The sequence below is a fragment of the Corvus kubaryi genome, unplaced genomic scaffold, assembly GCF_017639235.1.
Source record: "Corvus kubaryi isolate FWS band 111438036 unplaced genomic scaffold, C.kubaryi_AGA036_p1.0 37382, whole genome shotgun sequence".
Taxonomy (NCBI): Eukaryota; Metazoa; Chordata; class Aves; order Passeriformes; family Corvidae; genus Corvus; species Corvus kubaryi.
Window position 1 is genome coordinate 4530621 of NW_024581124.1, and position 16062 is coordinate 4546682.

The window sequence follows — 16062 nt, forward strand, 5'->3', positions numbered from 1 at the left end:
GCCCATGCTGTCCCCTGAGGGGACACGGGAAGTTTGACCCTCGCAACAGCCCCATGTGACCCCACTCATGTGCCAGCAGGTTCCCAAGGTCACCTGCAGCTTCATGACATCGCCGCAGGCCGGGGCGCCCACCAGGCCGGTGCCCACGTTCTTGGCATTGCGGTCCAGGGAGCCGACGTTGCGCGGGTTCTCGTAGTGATCCACCACCTGCCAAGATAAAGCGTCAGCGAGGGCCACCCCACGCCCCCCCCGCCCCTCCCCGCGTTCCGCTCGCCCCTCACCTTCTTGTGGTAGCCCAGCGCGGCTGGGGCCGGCCCGGGCCGGGGCCGCAGCAGCGCCGCCCCTGCCGCCCTCAGCGCCGCCATCTTGACTGAGGGATAGGGCGCCGCCCGAGCCCCCTTTATAACCTCGGCTGGGTTGGCCACGCCCCCAGCCACGCCCCAATCACGCCCCTTCGCCCCCGGAGCCCGCGTCTCACCCCGGTCACAGGTTCACCGCGCAGACGGCGCGCGCGCTGGAGGCCGCCTGTGGGAAGGGCCTCGCGCTGTCGCTAAAGCGATCAGTAAATAAATAAACAAACGATGGGCAATCAATCGCGACAGGGTTTTTATCGCGACAGCCGGCGCGTGTGCCGCATGCGGCGCCACTCTCAATATGGCGGGCGAGCGGCGCCGCGCACGCCACGGACCCTCTCGGAGGCCCCCTGATGGCCACACAGCGGGGTGCCCTCGGCGCTGCCTGAGCCACGGACCAGAAGACAAAGGGTCGGACCGCGGCCGCAGTCGGTGCAGCACGGGCCCGCAGCGCGGACGAGCGCGGGGCGGGGCGCGCTGAGGATCCCCGTTCTTCCCGGCCGGTTCGGCCGGCGGCGGGGCGGGGCGGCGGGACGGGCGGCGCCGGGGCAGCCACGGTGGCCGGGGGAGCGCGGCGGCCGGCGAGCGGAGCTGCATAAGATGGCGGCGGCGGGAGCTGAGGCGGCGGCCGAGGAGGAGAAGCGGCTGCCGGAGGGAGATCCCGAGTCGGGCGGGGACTCGGACGATGAGGGCGACTCGGACTCGTCTGGGGACGGCGAGGATGAGGAGAAGGAGAATGAGGCCGAGATCCAGCGGCTGGAGGAGCAGGTGGGCCCGGCGGGGCAGCGGGCGTGGCGGGAACGGAGGATAATCCGTGTCTGCCCCGGTAGTTTGGTGCTGGGAACTGTCAGGACGTGAATTTCTATGGTCCTTGTGAATTTCTTCCTAGTTGGGATATTCCGTGATTTTATGCCGTGAATATTTGGAGTCTCAGATGAAAATTGACCGGCTTGGGGTTTTTTTTTTGAGAAGGAAATAAGAGGGAAGTCCTGGTAGACAGTTTGTGTTCATTCAGCAATCTGAGCCGGCTGCCCGCGGTTTTTTATTGCCTAAAGAAATGAAAACACGATTCTCTCTGTGACCAGTGGCGGGACCTGAGGGAACGGCCGGAGCCGTGTCAGGGGCGAGGTTGAATCTGAGGAATCGCGGTGTTGTCTTGGCTCTGTGATCACACGATGAGAGTTGTGTTATTTGTTTCCTGACTCCTTCACGTCTGTCACTCAGCAGTGCTTTTAAAATTGTTTTTTGTTCTTTTTTTTTTTTTTAAGCTTTCCATCAATGCTTTTGACTACAACTGTCATTTGGATCTGATCAAGCTGCTCCGGCAGGAGGGAGAGCTGGTGAAGCTCCGCAGAGCTCGGCAGAAGATGAGCGAGCTCTTCCCCCTCACTGAAGGTACGGAGCATCCTCTGCTCTCCACAGGTGAAGCCTCACCTGTGCAAGATGCTTCAGTGGTGAAATAACACATTCGGGCCGGTTTTCAGCACCCTCTGTCAGGGAATGTGATCCAGAGCCCAGCCAAAAGTGACATTTCACAGGCAGGCAGCAAAGAAAATTCCCTGTTGGTGGAAGTTGTGGATGGTCCTTGCAGTGGGGGGTTTCTCTTTTTACTCATAACACAGAGGCAATGGAAATACTGCAGAGGCTGCTCTGACAGTGGGATTTTATTCTTGGGAAGGGATGGGGAGGCCCTGGCACAGGTGGTCCAGAGAAGCTGTGGCTGCCTCATCCCTGGAAGTGTCCAAGGTCGGGTTGGATGGGGCTTGGAGCAACCTGGAAGGTGTCCCTGCCCATGGCAGGGGGTGGAATGGGATAAGCTTTAAAGTCCTGAGAAATTCCAACTTCTCCCTTTAGTGAAAAGGTGCTTGTTTAGCACCGATTTAAAAGGTCTCCACCCAACTGTTACTTGAAATTAATTAGGAATTGTTGTGGAGGTTAAAATTCCTCTCTTTGCCTTGCTCCCTCTCCTTGGTTTCAAGTCTGTTGCTAAAAACTCTGATGAAAATCTCACAGAGTGGGCGTAACTTTATTATTTCTACATATTAGTGATGGGTTCTAAATTTTTTCCTTTCAGAAATTTGGCTGGACTGGTTGAAGGATGAGATAAAAATGGCTTCGGAGATCTCTGAGAGAGAGAAGGTTTATGAGCTGTTTGAAAGGGCTGTCAAAGATTACATCTGTAAGTCATTCAGAAATGCTCTAAAATGGGTTGTGTTACATCCAGATTTGGCTTTTTTCTGTTGTAGGAAAGTCTCTTCTTTCTGTTACAATGCAGAAATTGGGTCAAAATTTCAAATTGAGTTCTAAAATCTGAATGTGAGGCGATATGAGGGAGGGCTGGGGTGTCTGGTCTCTGCATTCCTCAGGAGCTGCTGTAGCTTAAAATTTTGGGGATGAATCACTGAGTGAGTTCTTTGGGAATTGGGGTAAAGAGCTGGAAAAATGAAGCCTGAGGAAGTGGAGGGCTCGGGAATGTGGAGGTAAATCCCCCTCAAAAGCTGGGTACAAAATGTCACATCAGTGACATTACCTGGTGTTGGTGGAGCCTTGGGAAGAAGGGATGGAGGTGAAGAACTGAGGAGGTGTCCTCTGGATCTGCTGGGTTGCATTTTGGGTTTGGAATCACTTCTGGAACCCAGGGTAGCCCTAACATGGGGGTCCCTGACTGGAATTTGGTGTTGATGGGAATGGTGCCAGGCAGCCAACGCTGTTCTCCCACCTCCCCTTCACCTTCAGGATTCAGCTGCTTTAGGAGTTGCTGATCAGGGAAGTTCAGGAGTCTGGAAAAAGGAGGAGGAGCTGCTTTAATCTGAATTATTCCAGAGTGTGACAGCTCTGTGGTCCCAGCTCAGGGAACAGGAATTTGCTGTTAAGGCATCTGGGTGCATCCCTGCTGGGGCTTGTGTGGCAGAGGTTACAGGCAGGGCCAGTCACTGTCAGCAAAACCACAGGAGTGACTCCTTTCAGGAGGAAACTGTGCCTGCTGCTGCTGAACCAACAGCATAAACACGATTCCCAAATATTTTAACTTCATTGGATAAAAAGGAACATTGCCTTGTGGTTTTTTTTTAATTTATATGCAGCAAATGAGGCATTTGGGAAGCAGAGCTGCATTTTTTTTTGTTGTCGTTGTTATTATTATTTTTGAAAAGATCAAATCACCTGTTTCTCCTGACCTTGCTTAGGTCCTGAAATTTGGCTGGAGTATGCCCAGTATTCCATTGGAGGCATTGGTCAGGAAGGAGGCATCGAGAAGGTCCGGTTCATCTTCGAGCGGGCCCTGACGGCCGTGGGGCTGCACGTGACCAAGGGCACGGCCCTGTGGGAAGCATACAGGGAATTTGAGAATGCCATCCTGGAAACAGCACAGGTGAGCCCATTCCCCTGGGCTCCCATCCCCCCAAAAAAAGCTGTGGTGCAGCTCCTGGAGTCACCTGGAGCTGTCTCTTGTGGAAAAGGGCCTGGCATGTCTCACAGTTGTTTCTTTCCAGCCCTCTGCTCTAGGAAAACCATTCTGTGTGTGTTTGGCTGGTAAAGTAATGGGTTTGTGTTTAAATAAAATCCTAAAATCAGCTCCAATCCAGGAGCAAAGTTTGGCTCTGCTGCTGGTTGAAATGCCAAGAGCAGCTTTAAATTGAAATGTTCCATTATTAAACAATGTTCTGTGGCTGTTTCTGCACAGCGTCAATCAAGTTTACATTTCTAGACTGTTCAGCTTTTAACTCATTCACTATTCCACAGTTTGGGACTTTTGGATGAGGGTGGTTTATCCCTGGAATGTACAGTTTGATGTCTGCAAAAATGACCTTTCCCAGATGGCCAGAATGGGAATATTTCTTCATTTTTGATAATTTGCTACGTAAGAGATGGAAGTTAAAAGATGGCCCTGCTCATGGTGGCAGTGGGAACTGTTTGATCTTTAAAGGTCTTTTTCAACCCTGTTCTATGGAATCCCTAACAAAGGAGTAACAGGAGAATGTCCTTTCATTCCCAAACACAATTAAGGCTGGAAGTTTTAGATCCTCTCCCCACACCCCAGGGATTTACTGAAACCCTCTTTGGCAGCACAGTGGACTTGTGAAATGGCACAATCACCTGCTGCTTCCTTGTTCTCAGGTGATCAATTCCCTGTGCTTGTGTCAGCTTTCAGTCAGGAATGTTCTTCCCATTCATCCAGCTTCCAAGGGGGAGCAATTCCCAAGTTTTAGCTTTCCTGGCAGTGACTGAAATGCAAGTTAGCCCTGTGTGCCCTTCAAGGATCATGTATTCACTTGGATCTCAGCTCATAAACAATTCCCTCTCGTGTCCATCAGCTGGGGCTGGAGGGAATGGATTGAATTTCCCTGGTTTTTTGCTTGCAGCCAGCCCCTGGCAGCATTCCATCCCCGGAGCAGCAGCAGGTGCTGTGCAGCCAGCTTGAGAAGATCCACACGCTCTTCCGGCGCCAGCTGGGGATCCCACTGCTGGGTAAGGGCTGGAATGCTGGGAGAGAGGGCATGGAGCAGCTGGGTTACAGTGCTCCAGGCATCAGGATTCTCCTGGCACAACCACACCGAGTGCAGCTGGAGGTCTTGTGCCCTCTTGGATGAGGCACAGATCCCTCTGGATCAGGAGTGTTCTGAGTTGTTGGAACTTGGGTCACCTGGTTCAGAGTTTGAGGGAGTTTAGTGCAAGTGAGGGGCACAAAATGTGAGTTAAAAATGAGGAATTCAGCTGTGATTGCTGCATGAAAACTTTGGTAGGGAGTATCTGTTGGAATTCTGCCTTCTCTAGTTCCTGCTTTAAGCTCCTTGAGTCCCTTTTCTTGCTCATGGGAGAAAGTTAAGCACAGTTCTTTTGACTTCATTTCCATCTGGAAAGAATTTGGGTTCTCTTTTCTCTAAAGCTTTGGGGGAAATATTTTGCCACTTTGGTTTTCTAATTCCAAATCAGCAGCTTTAATATAACTTGCCCTGAGTTTGTTACAGGACACCGTGTGGGATGAAGTGTCTGAACTCTTTAAGAATGCAGCAGTGTGACATTTAAGGCAAAAGGGGGATAAAAATTTAAATATTTATTATAAATAAATTATAAACATTATGCACATTTAAATATTTATTATAAAATAAATTATAAATATTGCATAAATAAAAAGAGGAATTTGTCTCAGAACTAAACATAAGTTAAAATACGAGTTTTTAGTTTCATGAGTGTATTATTGATGGGATTTCATGTTTTAATAGACATGGAGGCTTCTTATGCTGAATATGAGGAGTGGTCAGAAGAGCCCATTCCAGAAACAACAATAAAAAACTACAAAAAAGCTCTACAGCAGCTGGAGAAGTGTAAACCCTACGAGGAGGCACTGGTAATGCTGGCATTTTCACCTTCCTTTAAAGCTAAGAGGGAGTTGCTTTGGGGTGATTCTTTTTTTTTTTTTTTTTTTTTTTTTTTCCAAATTTATTATTTTTCTAGTCCCCAGCTGGGGGACTTTGTCAGCAGTGGGAATTTTGACAATTACATCCTGGGAATACTGGAAATTGTGGAGTGCTTTGAGTGTGCCAAGCCACCCTGAGGTGCACATGAGGACTCTGGGTGTGTTTTCCAGTATGGGGCTAAGGGGAATAAAACCAGGATTTGACTGATTTCAGACCCATTCAGAGGTGTATGAAAATCAACAGCTGCTGATACAGGGACAAATTTCTTGTGTGAAATTTTGCACAAGACCTGCTCTGAGGAGCAGCTGAAGTGTTGCAGAGTGTTGCTTTGTTGAAGAGTTTGATGTTGTGTCTCCCTGGTTGTTTTCCAGCTGGGTGCTGAAACCCCAAAGCTGGCAGAATACCAAGCTTACATTGATTTTGAAATGAAAGCAGGTGACCCAGCTCGGATTCAGTTGATCTATGAGAGAGCTTTGGCTGAGAACTGCCTTGTCCCAGATCTCTGGGCACGCTACAACCAGTATTTGGTAAGGAAATAAACCCGTGAATGTTTGCAGATTTATTTTCCTGCCTTTACTTTTGGGGTTTTTTTTTAATCTCAGTTGCTGATAAACAGCCAGTAAGTTCTACCTCAGTCCTGTCCTTTAGTCTGTAAATCCTCCAGAAACTGATTTTCACCTCACCTTTGGTTTCCTCCTGTTTTCAGGGGTGTCTTTATTGCTCAAGTGAGCATTTCTCACTTTTCTCTGCTCCAGCTGTGTTTTCTCTGCAGAATCACAGGGTGTGGGCACTGCAGTGAACCCAGATGTTCAGCCCCTCTTTCCAGGGGGGTTTGTTAGTGCAGTTTGAAGCTGATGCTGAGCTCCAGAGGCAGGACAGAAGGTGGCTGGATTAAGGGATCAGGGTGACTCCCTGCAGGAGCTTATCCAGGCTCAGTTGCTCCGTCATCTCTTTTCTCTTCCCAGCTGGACACAGCAGGTTGCAGGTGGAACAACACCTGCACAAACAGGCTGGGTATGCTCCCTCTTTGTATCCTTGACATTCTAGGAACAGTTGGGAATTCACTCAGTGCCTTTATTATATTTATTGCTTTGGCAGAAAACACCTCACTGGCCTGGTAGTTCTCTCCTGAGCATGTTCTTCCTCACTGGAAGGTGTTCACTGGGTTTTTAGGAATGTAGAATTTAAAATACCCATCTGAGCTTGTCAAACATAAAATGAAAGTGCTTTTTAGGTGAAAGGCTTTAAGGTGTTGGCTCTTTATAAGTTGGAGTTTGGCTGGAGTGGTCTCTCTGGCTGACAGGAACTTCACTTTCCCTTTGTGACTCTTTCAGGACAGGCAGCTGAAGGTGAAGGAATTGGTTTTATCCGCTCACGACCGCGCTGTCAGGAACTGCCCCTGGACTGTTGGGCTGTGGATTAGGTACCTGCTGGCCATGGAGAGGCACAGGGTGGAGCACAGCATCATTTCTGGTAAGGAAAGAACCAGGAAATACAGCTCAGGGCTGCTCTCTGCACTCCAAACAGCCTGTGACAAATGGGCCTGGCAGGATCTGTTCTCACCCTGCTGCAGGTGCTGCAAGGGCAGAGCTGCTTTGGTTGAGCAGCTTCACCCTGAGCAAGCCATGAACAGCTTGGAGTGAACATTCCTGAATCCAGCTGCCTTTCAATTCACTTCCTAAACCAATTTACTGTATAGGGCTTTTTCCTCTCTTCCTAGAAACCAGTGGTGTTTGTGTAGGTATTTCTTTGTGCTATCACTGCAACTTGCTAATTCTGACAGTATTTTTTCTCCCTTTTTCTTCCAGAAATATTTGAAAAAGCTCTGAATGCAGGTTTTATTCAGGCAACAGACTATGTCGAGATCTGGCAGGCCTACCTGGATTACCTGAGGAGAAGGGTGGATTTTACACAAGGTCTGTATGATAAATACAGAATAAATATCTTAACTGTTTTCTTTGTACTTCTTGGATATTACTTAAAAAAAAAAAATTAACAGCATTTTCATCTTTCACAAAAACTACTCTCTGGCCAGTTAATGTCTATAAAAATAAGAATTTGCTTGGTTTGCTATTGCAAAAATGTCCTGCCGTATATTTTTGATATCTGATTTTTTAAATTACTCGTGAGTTTTACTCGTAATAAAGTCATAAATTTAAGCAGTGATAACAACAATAAGAAGTAATAAATGTAATTTCCCCCTGCTACCCAATAAAATCATTGTGCCTGTTAAGGAGAAGGTTTTATTGGGTGGGAAATGAAAATAAAATTATCATTTTAAGGCTGTTCTTTCTTTTTTTTCTGCAGACTCCAGTAAGGAGCTGGAGGAGCTGCGCTCTGCATTTGCACGAGCTGTGGAGTACTTGAAACAAGAAGTAGAAGAAAGTAAGTGAAATCATCCAAATCATTGTGAAATCCTTGTTTTCTCCTCTTCAAAATCATTTTCATAAAACCAGTTCTCCACACAATGTGTGTCTTCAAGAATCTTGAACATTTCAGAAAGCTGCAGATAAAAATTTCATCTCCGTGTGGGACCTGGTTAATAAACACTTCATTTCCAAGAGCCAAGTGCAACAAACAGCCCTTGTTTTTCTTCCTAGGGTTCAGTGAAAGTGGAGATCCATCCTGCACCATCATGCAGAACTGGGCAAGAGTTGAGGTGATGTTTCTCTCTGCTGTATTTAAATTGCTGTACCTGATAAAATGGATGTAAAATAAAATGTCTTAACATTCCTGCCATGGAATGTAGTAATTTCCCAACCGCTTTCCCTTCTTCCCCTGCTCCCCTTCCTTAACACAAAGCAAGTGCTCAGTCTGAGAAGTGATCAGGTACATTCATCAACAACAAGAGGAAAAATTCAGAAACAACTCTCTAGTTTCTTTTATAATGACCAAAATCAAATAAATGTATGTGGGAGCCAGAACCAAGACTAATGGGAGATGTGGGCAGGGAAGGATTATTCAGTAGCAGGATTGTGTCAAGTGTTTATTTTGATCACTCTAAGGCTCAGATGTATCTTGCTGGGTCTGTCTGCAGCATCTGTGGTTTTTTTTTTTTTTTTGGTTTGGGGTTAATGATGTTGAACAAGTAATCCTGAAGGATATTTTGGATGCTCTGTTCCAGGCCCGCTTGTGTAACAACATGCAGAAAGCCAGGGAGCTCTGGGACAACATCATGACTAAAGGAAATGCCAAATATGCCAACATGTGGCTGGAGTATTACAACCTGGAAAGGTAAGAGCTTGGCTAATTCATCTTTAGTCCTCACCTGTGGGAGAAAACAGTTTAGAACGAGTGTGTTCTGTTTGGGTTTACAAAACATCTTGGAGGTTCTTGGAGCGGCTCTGCTGTGGGTTCCAGAAGTGTTGCAGCAGCTGGGGAAGGAGGGAGAATGTTTGCGTGGCTGGAATTCCGTGTGGTTTGGTCCCTGAGTGCCCTGTCCCCTCCTGCAGGGCCCATGGGGACACCCAGCATTGCAGGAAGGCCCTGCACCGAGCAGTGCAGTGCACCAGCGACTACCCCGAGCACGTCTGCGAGGTGCTGCTCACCCTCGAGAGGATAGAAGGTACCTGGGCACTGGCAGGGGGTGATTAAGTGACAAAAGGGCACCGAGTGACAGGCAGGAGGTAATTAATTGGCTGACAGAAGGGAACTAAATGACTGGCAGAAGGGAATTAATTGCTGCACCTCTTAGCCAGCCTGGTTAGGCAGAGGTGACACACAGCCTTTTGATCCCATGTTTTGTGCTCCACTGAAGCCTCCCTTTCTTCTCACTGCTGGCAAATCCACAGACAGCTCTCTTCTTCCTTGCTTTTCTGAAATGACTGGATTTTTCCATGCCTTTTTGGAGTCTTGCATTATAAATGAGAGGTTTCTGCTCTGCTTGGCTCTTGGTTTTTTTTTTTTTTACCTTGCAGGCCAGTTGTTATAATTAGAATTTTCATGTGTGATGTTTAATATGAACAGCAAGTGCCATGAACTCAGTGACTCTTATTTTTCCAGAATTGTATCTTGGAATTATGAGAAAGCTAAATAAAAGGCTTTTTTATTATTATTATTATTATTATTATTTTAAATTTATCCTTTAGGAACACTGGAAGACTGGGATGCAGCTGTTCAAAAAACAGAGAACAGATTGGCTCGAGTGAATGAACAAAGAGCAAAGGTCAGAACTTTCTGTGAGCTTCCAGAGCATTTTATACACCTAAATTAAGTCCATGCTTCTCCAAATGTCACATTTTTAATGTGCCTTCCCCTAGATAAGCCTGAAATGCCTTCAAGCCCTTGAACTATTGATTTTTACTTAAAAACTATGATTAACAACCTCTTGCTGCTTTTTATCTTTCTCCTTTTGCCCCTTGGATGGCCACAAGAGTGATGTGCCCTCCAGGAAAGCTGTGAGAGCAAAGAATTGGGAAGTGCTTTAAATGATGTGCTGGGGTTAGGAGAAAACCCTCTGGGTTCAATGCTCTGGAAAATGCTCTGCAATCTGCAACCAGTGGGGGAAAAAAAGAAATCAATCTTCTGTGTTTTAGGCTGCTGAGAAAGAAGCTGCTCTGGCAAAGCAGGAGGAGGAGAGAGCTGAGCAGAGGAAGCAGGCTCGGGCAGAGAAGAAAGCTTCCAAAAAGGCCAAAAAAGCCAGGATTGGGGACAAGCGCAAAGCAGATGAGGATGATGAGGGTGAATGGGGACAAGAAGAAGGTAAAAATAAAATTAAAGGAAAATTTCAGACCTCTGGCAACGGGTTTATTGCTTGTCTTGTGGTAGAGGGGGCTGAGGAATTGCCAGCACTGGTGTCTTTGCAGGGCTGCTTTCTCCTGGGAAGTTTGCAGTGTGGGAGTGAAATGCAAACAAGGCTAAATGGTTTTATAGCGACAGAAAAACAGGTTTATAAGAACTTCTAGAGTTTTCTTGGGGTTTCTTACTTTGGAGGGATATTGTGGGGGTTTTTTTTTTCCTCCTTAATTTTCCTTTCAAGTCACTTTTCTGACTCATCCTATGATGCCGAGCCATGTGTCTAAATTGGGTTATTCAGGATTGTGGCAGCCTCTTGGAAGGTGGGAACAGAAGACTTTAATAGGTTGTTGCCCCTGGGAGTTTTGTGAGCTTTTAGATTTTTTTTTTTTTTAAGAACAACCATTAGACAAAGAAAAAGAACATGAATCAGCAACTGTCAGTTGTGACTGGCTGAAAAAAGGAACAAGTATTCCAGTTGCTTTCATCTAAAGCTGTCTTGGTGGAATAATCTGTTGTTATTTGTTCTTTAAAAGCTTGGAGGGAGGTTTTCATTTGGTGTCTTTAAGACCTGTCATTGTATTTGTGGTTCCATGTGCGATTTCCAAGCTCTGCAGTGGGAATGGAGGGCAGAGGAGTTCCAATAGGGAAGGAAATGGGGTCATTTTTTTCTAACAAAGCCTTTCAATCCCATCAATCAGAGCTGCCCAGCAAGAGGCACAGGGGAGAGGGTGATGGAGTGCTCCCTGAAGAGGACATGGAAGTGGAGACCGGGCTCTTTGGGAGAAGTGAAAAGCCAGATGGCCCAGCAATCCCAAAGGAAAAGGCATCCACCAGCCGCAAGGACATCCCCAAAGTGTTCCACGACAGCAACAAGGATAAAGTCACTGTGTTTGTCAGCAACCTCTCCTACACCATGGCAGAGCCTGAAGCCAAGCTGAGGGAGCTCTTTGGGAGCTGTGGGGAGGTCGTGGAGATCCGAGCAGTGTTCAACAACAAGGGCACCTTCCGGGGCTACTGCTACGTGCAGTTCAGGGAGGAGGAGGCTGCTCGGCAGGCCCTGGCCTTGGATCGCACGGCTGTGGAGGGCAGGCCCATGTTTGTGTCTCCATGTGTTGACAAGAACAAGAATCCTGACTTTAAGGTAAAGTTTGGTTGGTTCCTGTTGGACAGTGGGTCTGGGGAGGGGAGTTGGTGGAGTACCTTGTGTCCAGGGTGCTCAAATCCAATCGTGTTGTGCTGCTTTAAACTGTTTTTTGGGACTTCTTGGATCTTCTTTTACTTTTGGAGACACCAGGATTGACATCATTTACTCAAGATTTGCAGAAATCTGCTGATCTGAGCAGTTTAATGGTGGGACCTACCCAGGTTCAACCTGTGAAGAGCTCTGTTGGTTCAGTCTCTCCAGCGTTTGTTACCCAACCCCCTGGCTGGGGATGCTGTGTACCAGAGCTCAGTTGTGTAATCAGTGGATTTCTGCATTCTGGAGTTCCTGCACAGAGAAATTCAGTGTTCTCATGGTGACAGCTGAGCAAGAAGACATGATTATAAATACATTATTACAGGAATTGAGCTCTGATCCTCCTGGATCCCTTCCCACTCAGGATATTCTGTGATTATCAGTTGTGAAGGGTAGGGATGTTTAGCAGCATTTACTTGCAAGTCCTTGATGTATCTTTGTGTTGATATGCAAATATCTTCCAAAACACTACTCAGGGCTTTGAGGCACTTTTGGATCCCACAAACAGGAAGTACTTTTGGGGTATGAGATGAAAATCCTTGGAGTTTCTGGCTGGTTTTTGAACCAACATCTTTTTTGTTGCTCCAGGTGTTCAGGTACAGCACTACCCTGGAGAAACATAAACTCTTTATATCTGGTTTGCCATTTTCCTGCACTAAGGAAGAGCTGGAGGAGGTGTGTAAAGCCCATGGGAATGTGAAGGACATTCGGCTGGTCACCAACAGAGCTGGAAAACCCAAGGTAGGCATCCATAACACACTCCTGGTTTTAAGAAGTCCTTCAAAAAGAAGCTGCTCGTGAAGTCTGGAGACAAAAAGTTGGGTTTATCAAGTTGCCAGTGTGGTTTTGCATTAAAACTTGTGGAAAAGCTTGGATTTATAAAGCCCAGTGTGCCTTTGTGCAGACAACCAAGAGGAATTTTTCCAAAATACTTCTTAAATTGCACAAGGAAAATGGGATGGAGGGGGAAATGTTGACAGCACTTTGAGTATAGTAAAAACAGGCACGTCTGTGAAGGATTGGGTTTTAAATAACTGGCTAGATGGGGTTTGCCTGGTGCAAGCAATTCCCATCCTCCTTTCCTCAGTTTCCTGAGGCTTTTGTTCTGAACATCTGCTGCAGGAAGGGGTTTGCCAGTGAGAAATGAGCCCCCCTCTCTGACAGGGCTCGTTATTTCCATCCTGGAATAAATGACTCCTTGTTACGTAAGGGATTCTAAACCAGTTGCTGCTCTGCCAAAACTCTACCTGACACCTGGGCTGTGTCTGTGTGGTGGGTCCTGTCCACAGGAGACATCCTGGGAATGGTGGACATGGATTTAAATTGAATTTTCTTGTCCTTTGCGCCACCTCAGGTGCAGTTCCTGCTGTGTGCACACCTTGCAACGAGTGCTCTTGGGAACCCCAAGTCTTATTCTGAGCTTAGTTTGAGTTGGGATTGTGTGTAAACCACAAATAAATGTATTTTGGGAAAGTGATGTAAAACCTGATGCCTCTCCTGTGAAACTGGATAATCCAAAAATGCAGCTTAAGGCTTTGAATGTCATTTAAAAGAGGAACAGCAGGGAGAGGTGATGCCCTTCTCTGTGGGAGCCTGCCATGGTGCTTCATTATATTTACTTTAATATAAGTAAAGAAATAAGGTTTTGGGGTGGTTCTTTTTTTTTCCCACCCATTAGGGCATCAGAAGTGAGAGATAAGAAATAAAGGTGGTGAATAGAAATATTTTTTTTTTTTAGCTAAAGAAACTGGGACTGAGCCATTTTCGTTTCCTTCCTTACGAATTCCTTATCACCTGTTACAGGAGCACTAAAACCTAACGGAGGACCTTTCTACCCCTTATTTTTAGGGCCTGGCTTATGTGGAATATGAGAACGAAGCCCAGGCCTCACAGGCTGTGCTGAAGATGGATGGGCTGACAGTGAAGGACCACGTCATCAAGGTGATGATCAGCAACCCCCCGCTCCGGAAGCTTCCGGACAGGCCCGAGCCTGGCAGGGCCTCCCTGCCCCTGGCACCACGGCAGATTTATGGAGCGTGAGTGAGGGAGGGATTGAGGGAAGGAGGGAGGGATACCTGGCACTGCCTGGGAAGGAAATGCTGTGTTTCTTTATATCCTAAACTTCAGGAATCTTATCTGGAATCTGGGGGCTTAGAAAAAGGAAGGAGAGGGACTTTTTATATGGGCAAGGGGGAATGGCTTCGCACTGCCAGAGGGCAGGGTTAGATGGGATATTGGGAAGGAATCCTTCTCTGGGAGGGTGGGGAGGCCCTGGCACAGGTGGCCCAGAGAAGCTGTGGCTGCCCCTGGATCCCTGGAAGCATCCAAGGCCGGGTTGGATGGGGCTTGGAGCACCCTGGGCTAGTGGAAGGTGTCCCTGCCCATGGCAGGGGTGGAACTGGATGATCTTCAAGGCCCCTTCCAACCCAAACCACTGTAGGATTCTGTGGATCTGAAAAAACATTTAAAAGGTGCTGAACCATAAAAAAAATGGGTTGTTGGATTGATAAGGAAAAGCAGGTTTTTAACTCTTCATCAACAGAAACAGCTCGGTGGTGAAGGGGGAGTATCAGGCAATGGCCGTCCCCTTGGATCTGATGGTGGCACCTGATCCCTAATAACCTCCACATCCTCTCCCTCTGGAGAAGCAGCCATTGTTCCTAGTGAGCATTAAGGCTGCTCCTTCAACTTTCAGAGTGTTCCTGTATTGGATGAGCCCCTGTGGATAAACAGAGCTTCAATCCTGGGGACTGGGGGCCATTTGTTGTCTGCCAGACAAACAGCCCCATGGAAAGCTTTATCCCGAAACAAATGACAGGAATAATATTGAAATGAGGATTCCTCATAGCAGACAAATCCTTGTTGTTTCCCAAGCTAAAAGAGTGGGTTTCAATGGGAATTTTTTCCCTTCCAGGCGAGGGAAGGGAAGGACACAGCTCTCCATGATGCCCCGGGCGCTGCAGCGTCAGAGCAACCTTGTGGCCAAGGCTGAGAATGGGATGGTCCAGAACTCACCAGCAACGTCCTCTGACCCCCCTGCAGAGCCTAAAAAAATGTCCAATGCTGATTTTGCCAAGATGCTCCTGAAAAAGTGAGCGAGGAGTCTGCACTCAGCGGGTCTGGTCCAATGTGAAATGCCTTTCTGGAAGCCATGTTGTGTCCTTAAGCTTTGCAAGGAGAGAACACCCGTCCCAATCCCGTGTAAATACTGGACTGCTGCATTCCTCGGGATCAGTGGAGGATGGCACAAATCCAGGTGGTTTTGGTTTTGTTTTTTTTTTTTCCTCTAAGAGCAAAGAGTTACACTTTTGTTCTGGTGAAATGGCGTTATGCGATTCCTCATATTGAGGGTAACGAGGGGGGAAACATTTCCTGCACAGCTTAGATGCCACATGGAGTTTTTTGGAGTACTTTCCAACTATTTTCTCTTTCATTAACGAATGAGATGCAATGGGAGGACCTCAGCAAGCTCCACTGGTCAGCTCAGATTGGGATTGCAGACATTCTCTCTGCCAACAGCCCCATTCTCCACCCAAACCCACGCACGCAGGGACTGTCATCTCCTTCCATGCAGAATCCTACAGCAGATGCTCCAACTTCACCACAATGGCCTCTTTTAGTATTGGGCGAGTTTCTATACATATGTGTGTATATGTAGATACACAGATATACATATATATGTATCCAGTTCCTGTTCTGTTCCAGTTGAGCTGTTTTTTATATGGTGTATTTGTAAAGGACATTGAGATGATTATTTTTAAGTGGCAGGAGCTGATCCTTAGGTGGTAATTTTTGTTTCCCATGAAACTGGATGTGCTGTTGCTGAGGACCAGGTTTTTGGTTGTTTTTGGTTGTTTTTCCTAGCTAGCTCATGTCTTTTTGCAGGTGGTTTCTGTACGGTTTTTGTACAACTGTGAAGTGCAAGCTGACGTTTCTCGGTTTATTAAACTCAAGTTCTCAAAGGTTTTCTATAAATACTGTTGCTTTTGTTTAAATGTGGGTGTTGGAACTGCACCTCTCCTCTGGCAGCTGGTGGGTGATAGTGATGTACCTCACCTCTCAGGTGTGCTCAGTGTCCCTCAGGCCTTGAAGCAGCACATTCCATCTGCTCTGAATATCCTGAAATCACTTCAGTCATCACCTCAGACTCTCAAACAGTGGTGTGATCTTGGATAGAAACATTCCTGCTTGTCAACTACCCTGGAAGTCACCACCCGGAGGGGTGGATGTGAGGGGGGACCCCAGTGCTGAGTTCACTTGTACCACACAAACACTGCTGCAAATAAACACTATTTTCTGTGCTGATTTCACTGGGCTT

General features: G+C 47.1%; 2 protein-coding genes across 2 annotated transcripts in view; one reads left to right on the forward strand and one right to left on the reverse strand.

Annotated features, from left to right (window-relative positions):
* Positions 1-414, reverse strand: part of ISCU (iron-sulfur cluster assembly enzyme) — an 898-nt gene extending 484 nt beyond the window's left edge. Inside the window, exons 1-2 of the mRNA XM_042034687.1 lie at positions 282-414; positions 3-207 (exon numbers count right to left, since the gene is read on the reverse strand). Coding sequence (XP_041890621.1) covers positions 3-207; positions 282-365 — 289 coding nt within the window. The 5' untranslated portion in view covers positions 366-414. The remainder of the gene's footprint in view (positions 1-2; positions 208-281) is intronic.
* A 506-nt stretch (positions 415-920) lies between these two features.
* SART3 (spliceosome associated factor 3, U4/U6 recycling protein) lies at positions 921-16049 on the forward strand. The gene is made up of 19 exons (XM_042034768.1): positions 921-1121; positions 1622-1748; positions 2428-2532; positions 3539-3723; positions 4715-4820; positions 5576-5700; positions 6142-6297; positions 7105-7243; positions 7579-7686; positions 8078-8155; positions 8371-8429; positions 8895-9004; positions 9223-9335; positions 9859-9935; positions 10306-10471; positions 11206-11648; positions 12333-12485; positions 13593-13780; positions 14659-16049. The coding sequence occupies exons 1-19, from the start codon at positions 954-956 to the stop codon at positions 14837-14839; spliced, it is 2787 nt and encodes a 928-aa protein (XP_041890702.1). The 5' UTR covers positions 921-953; the 3' UTR covers positions 14840-16049.
* The last annotated feature ends 13 nt before the right edge of the window (positions 16050-16062 follow it).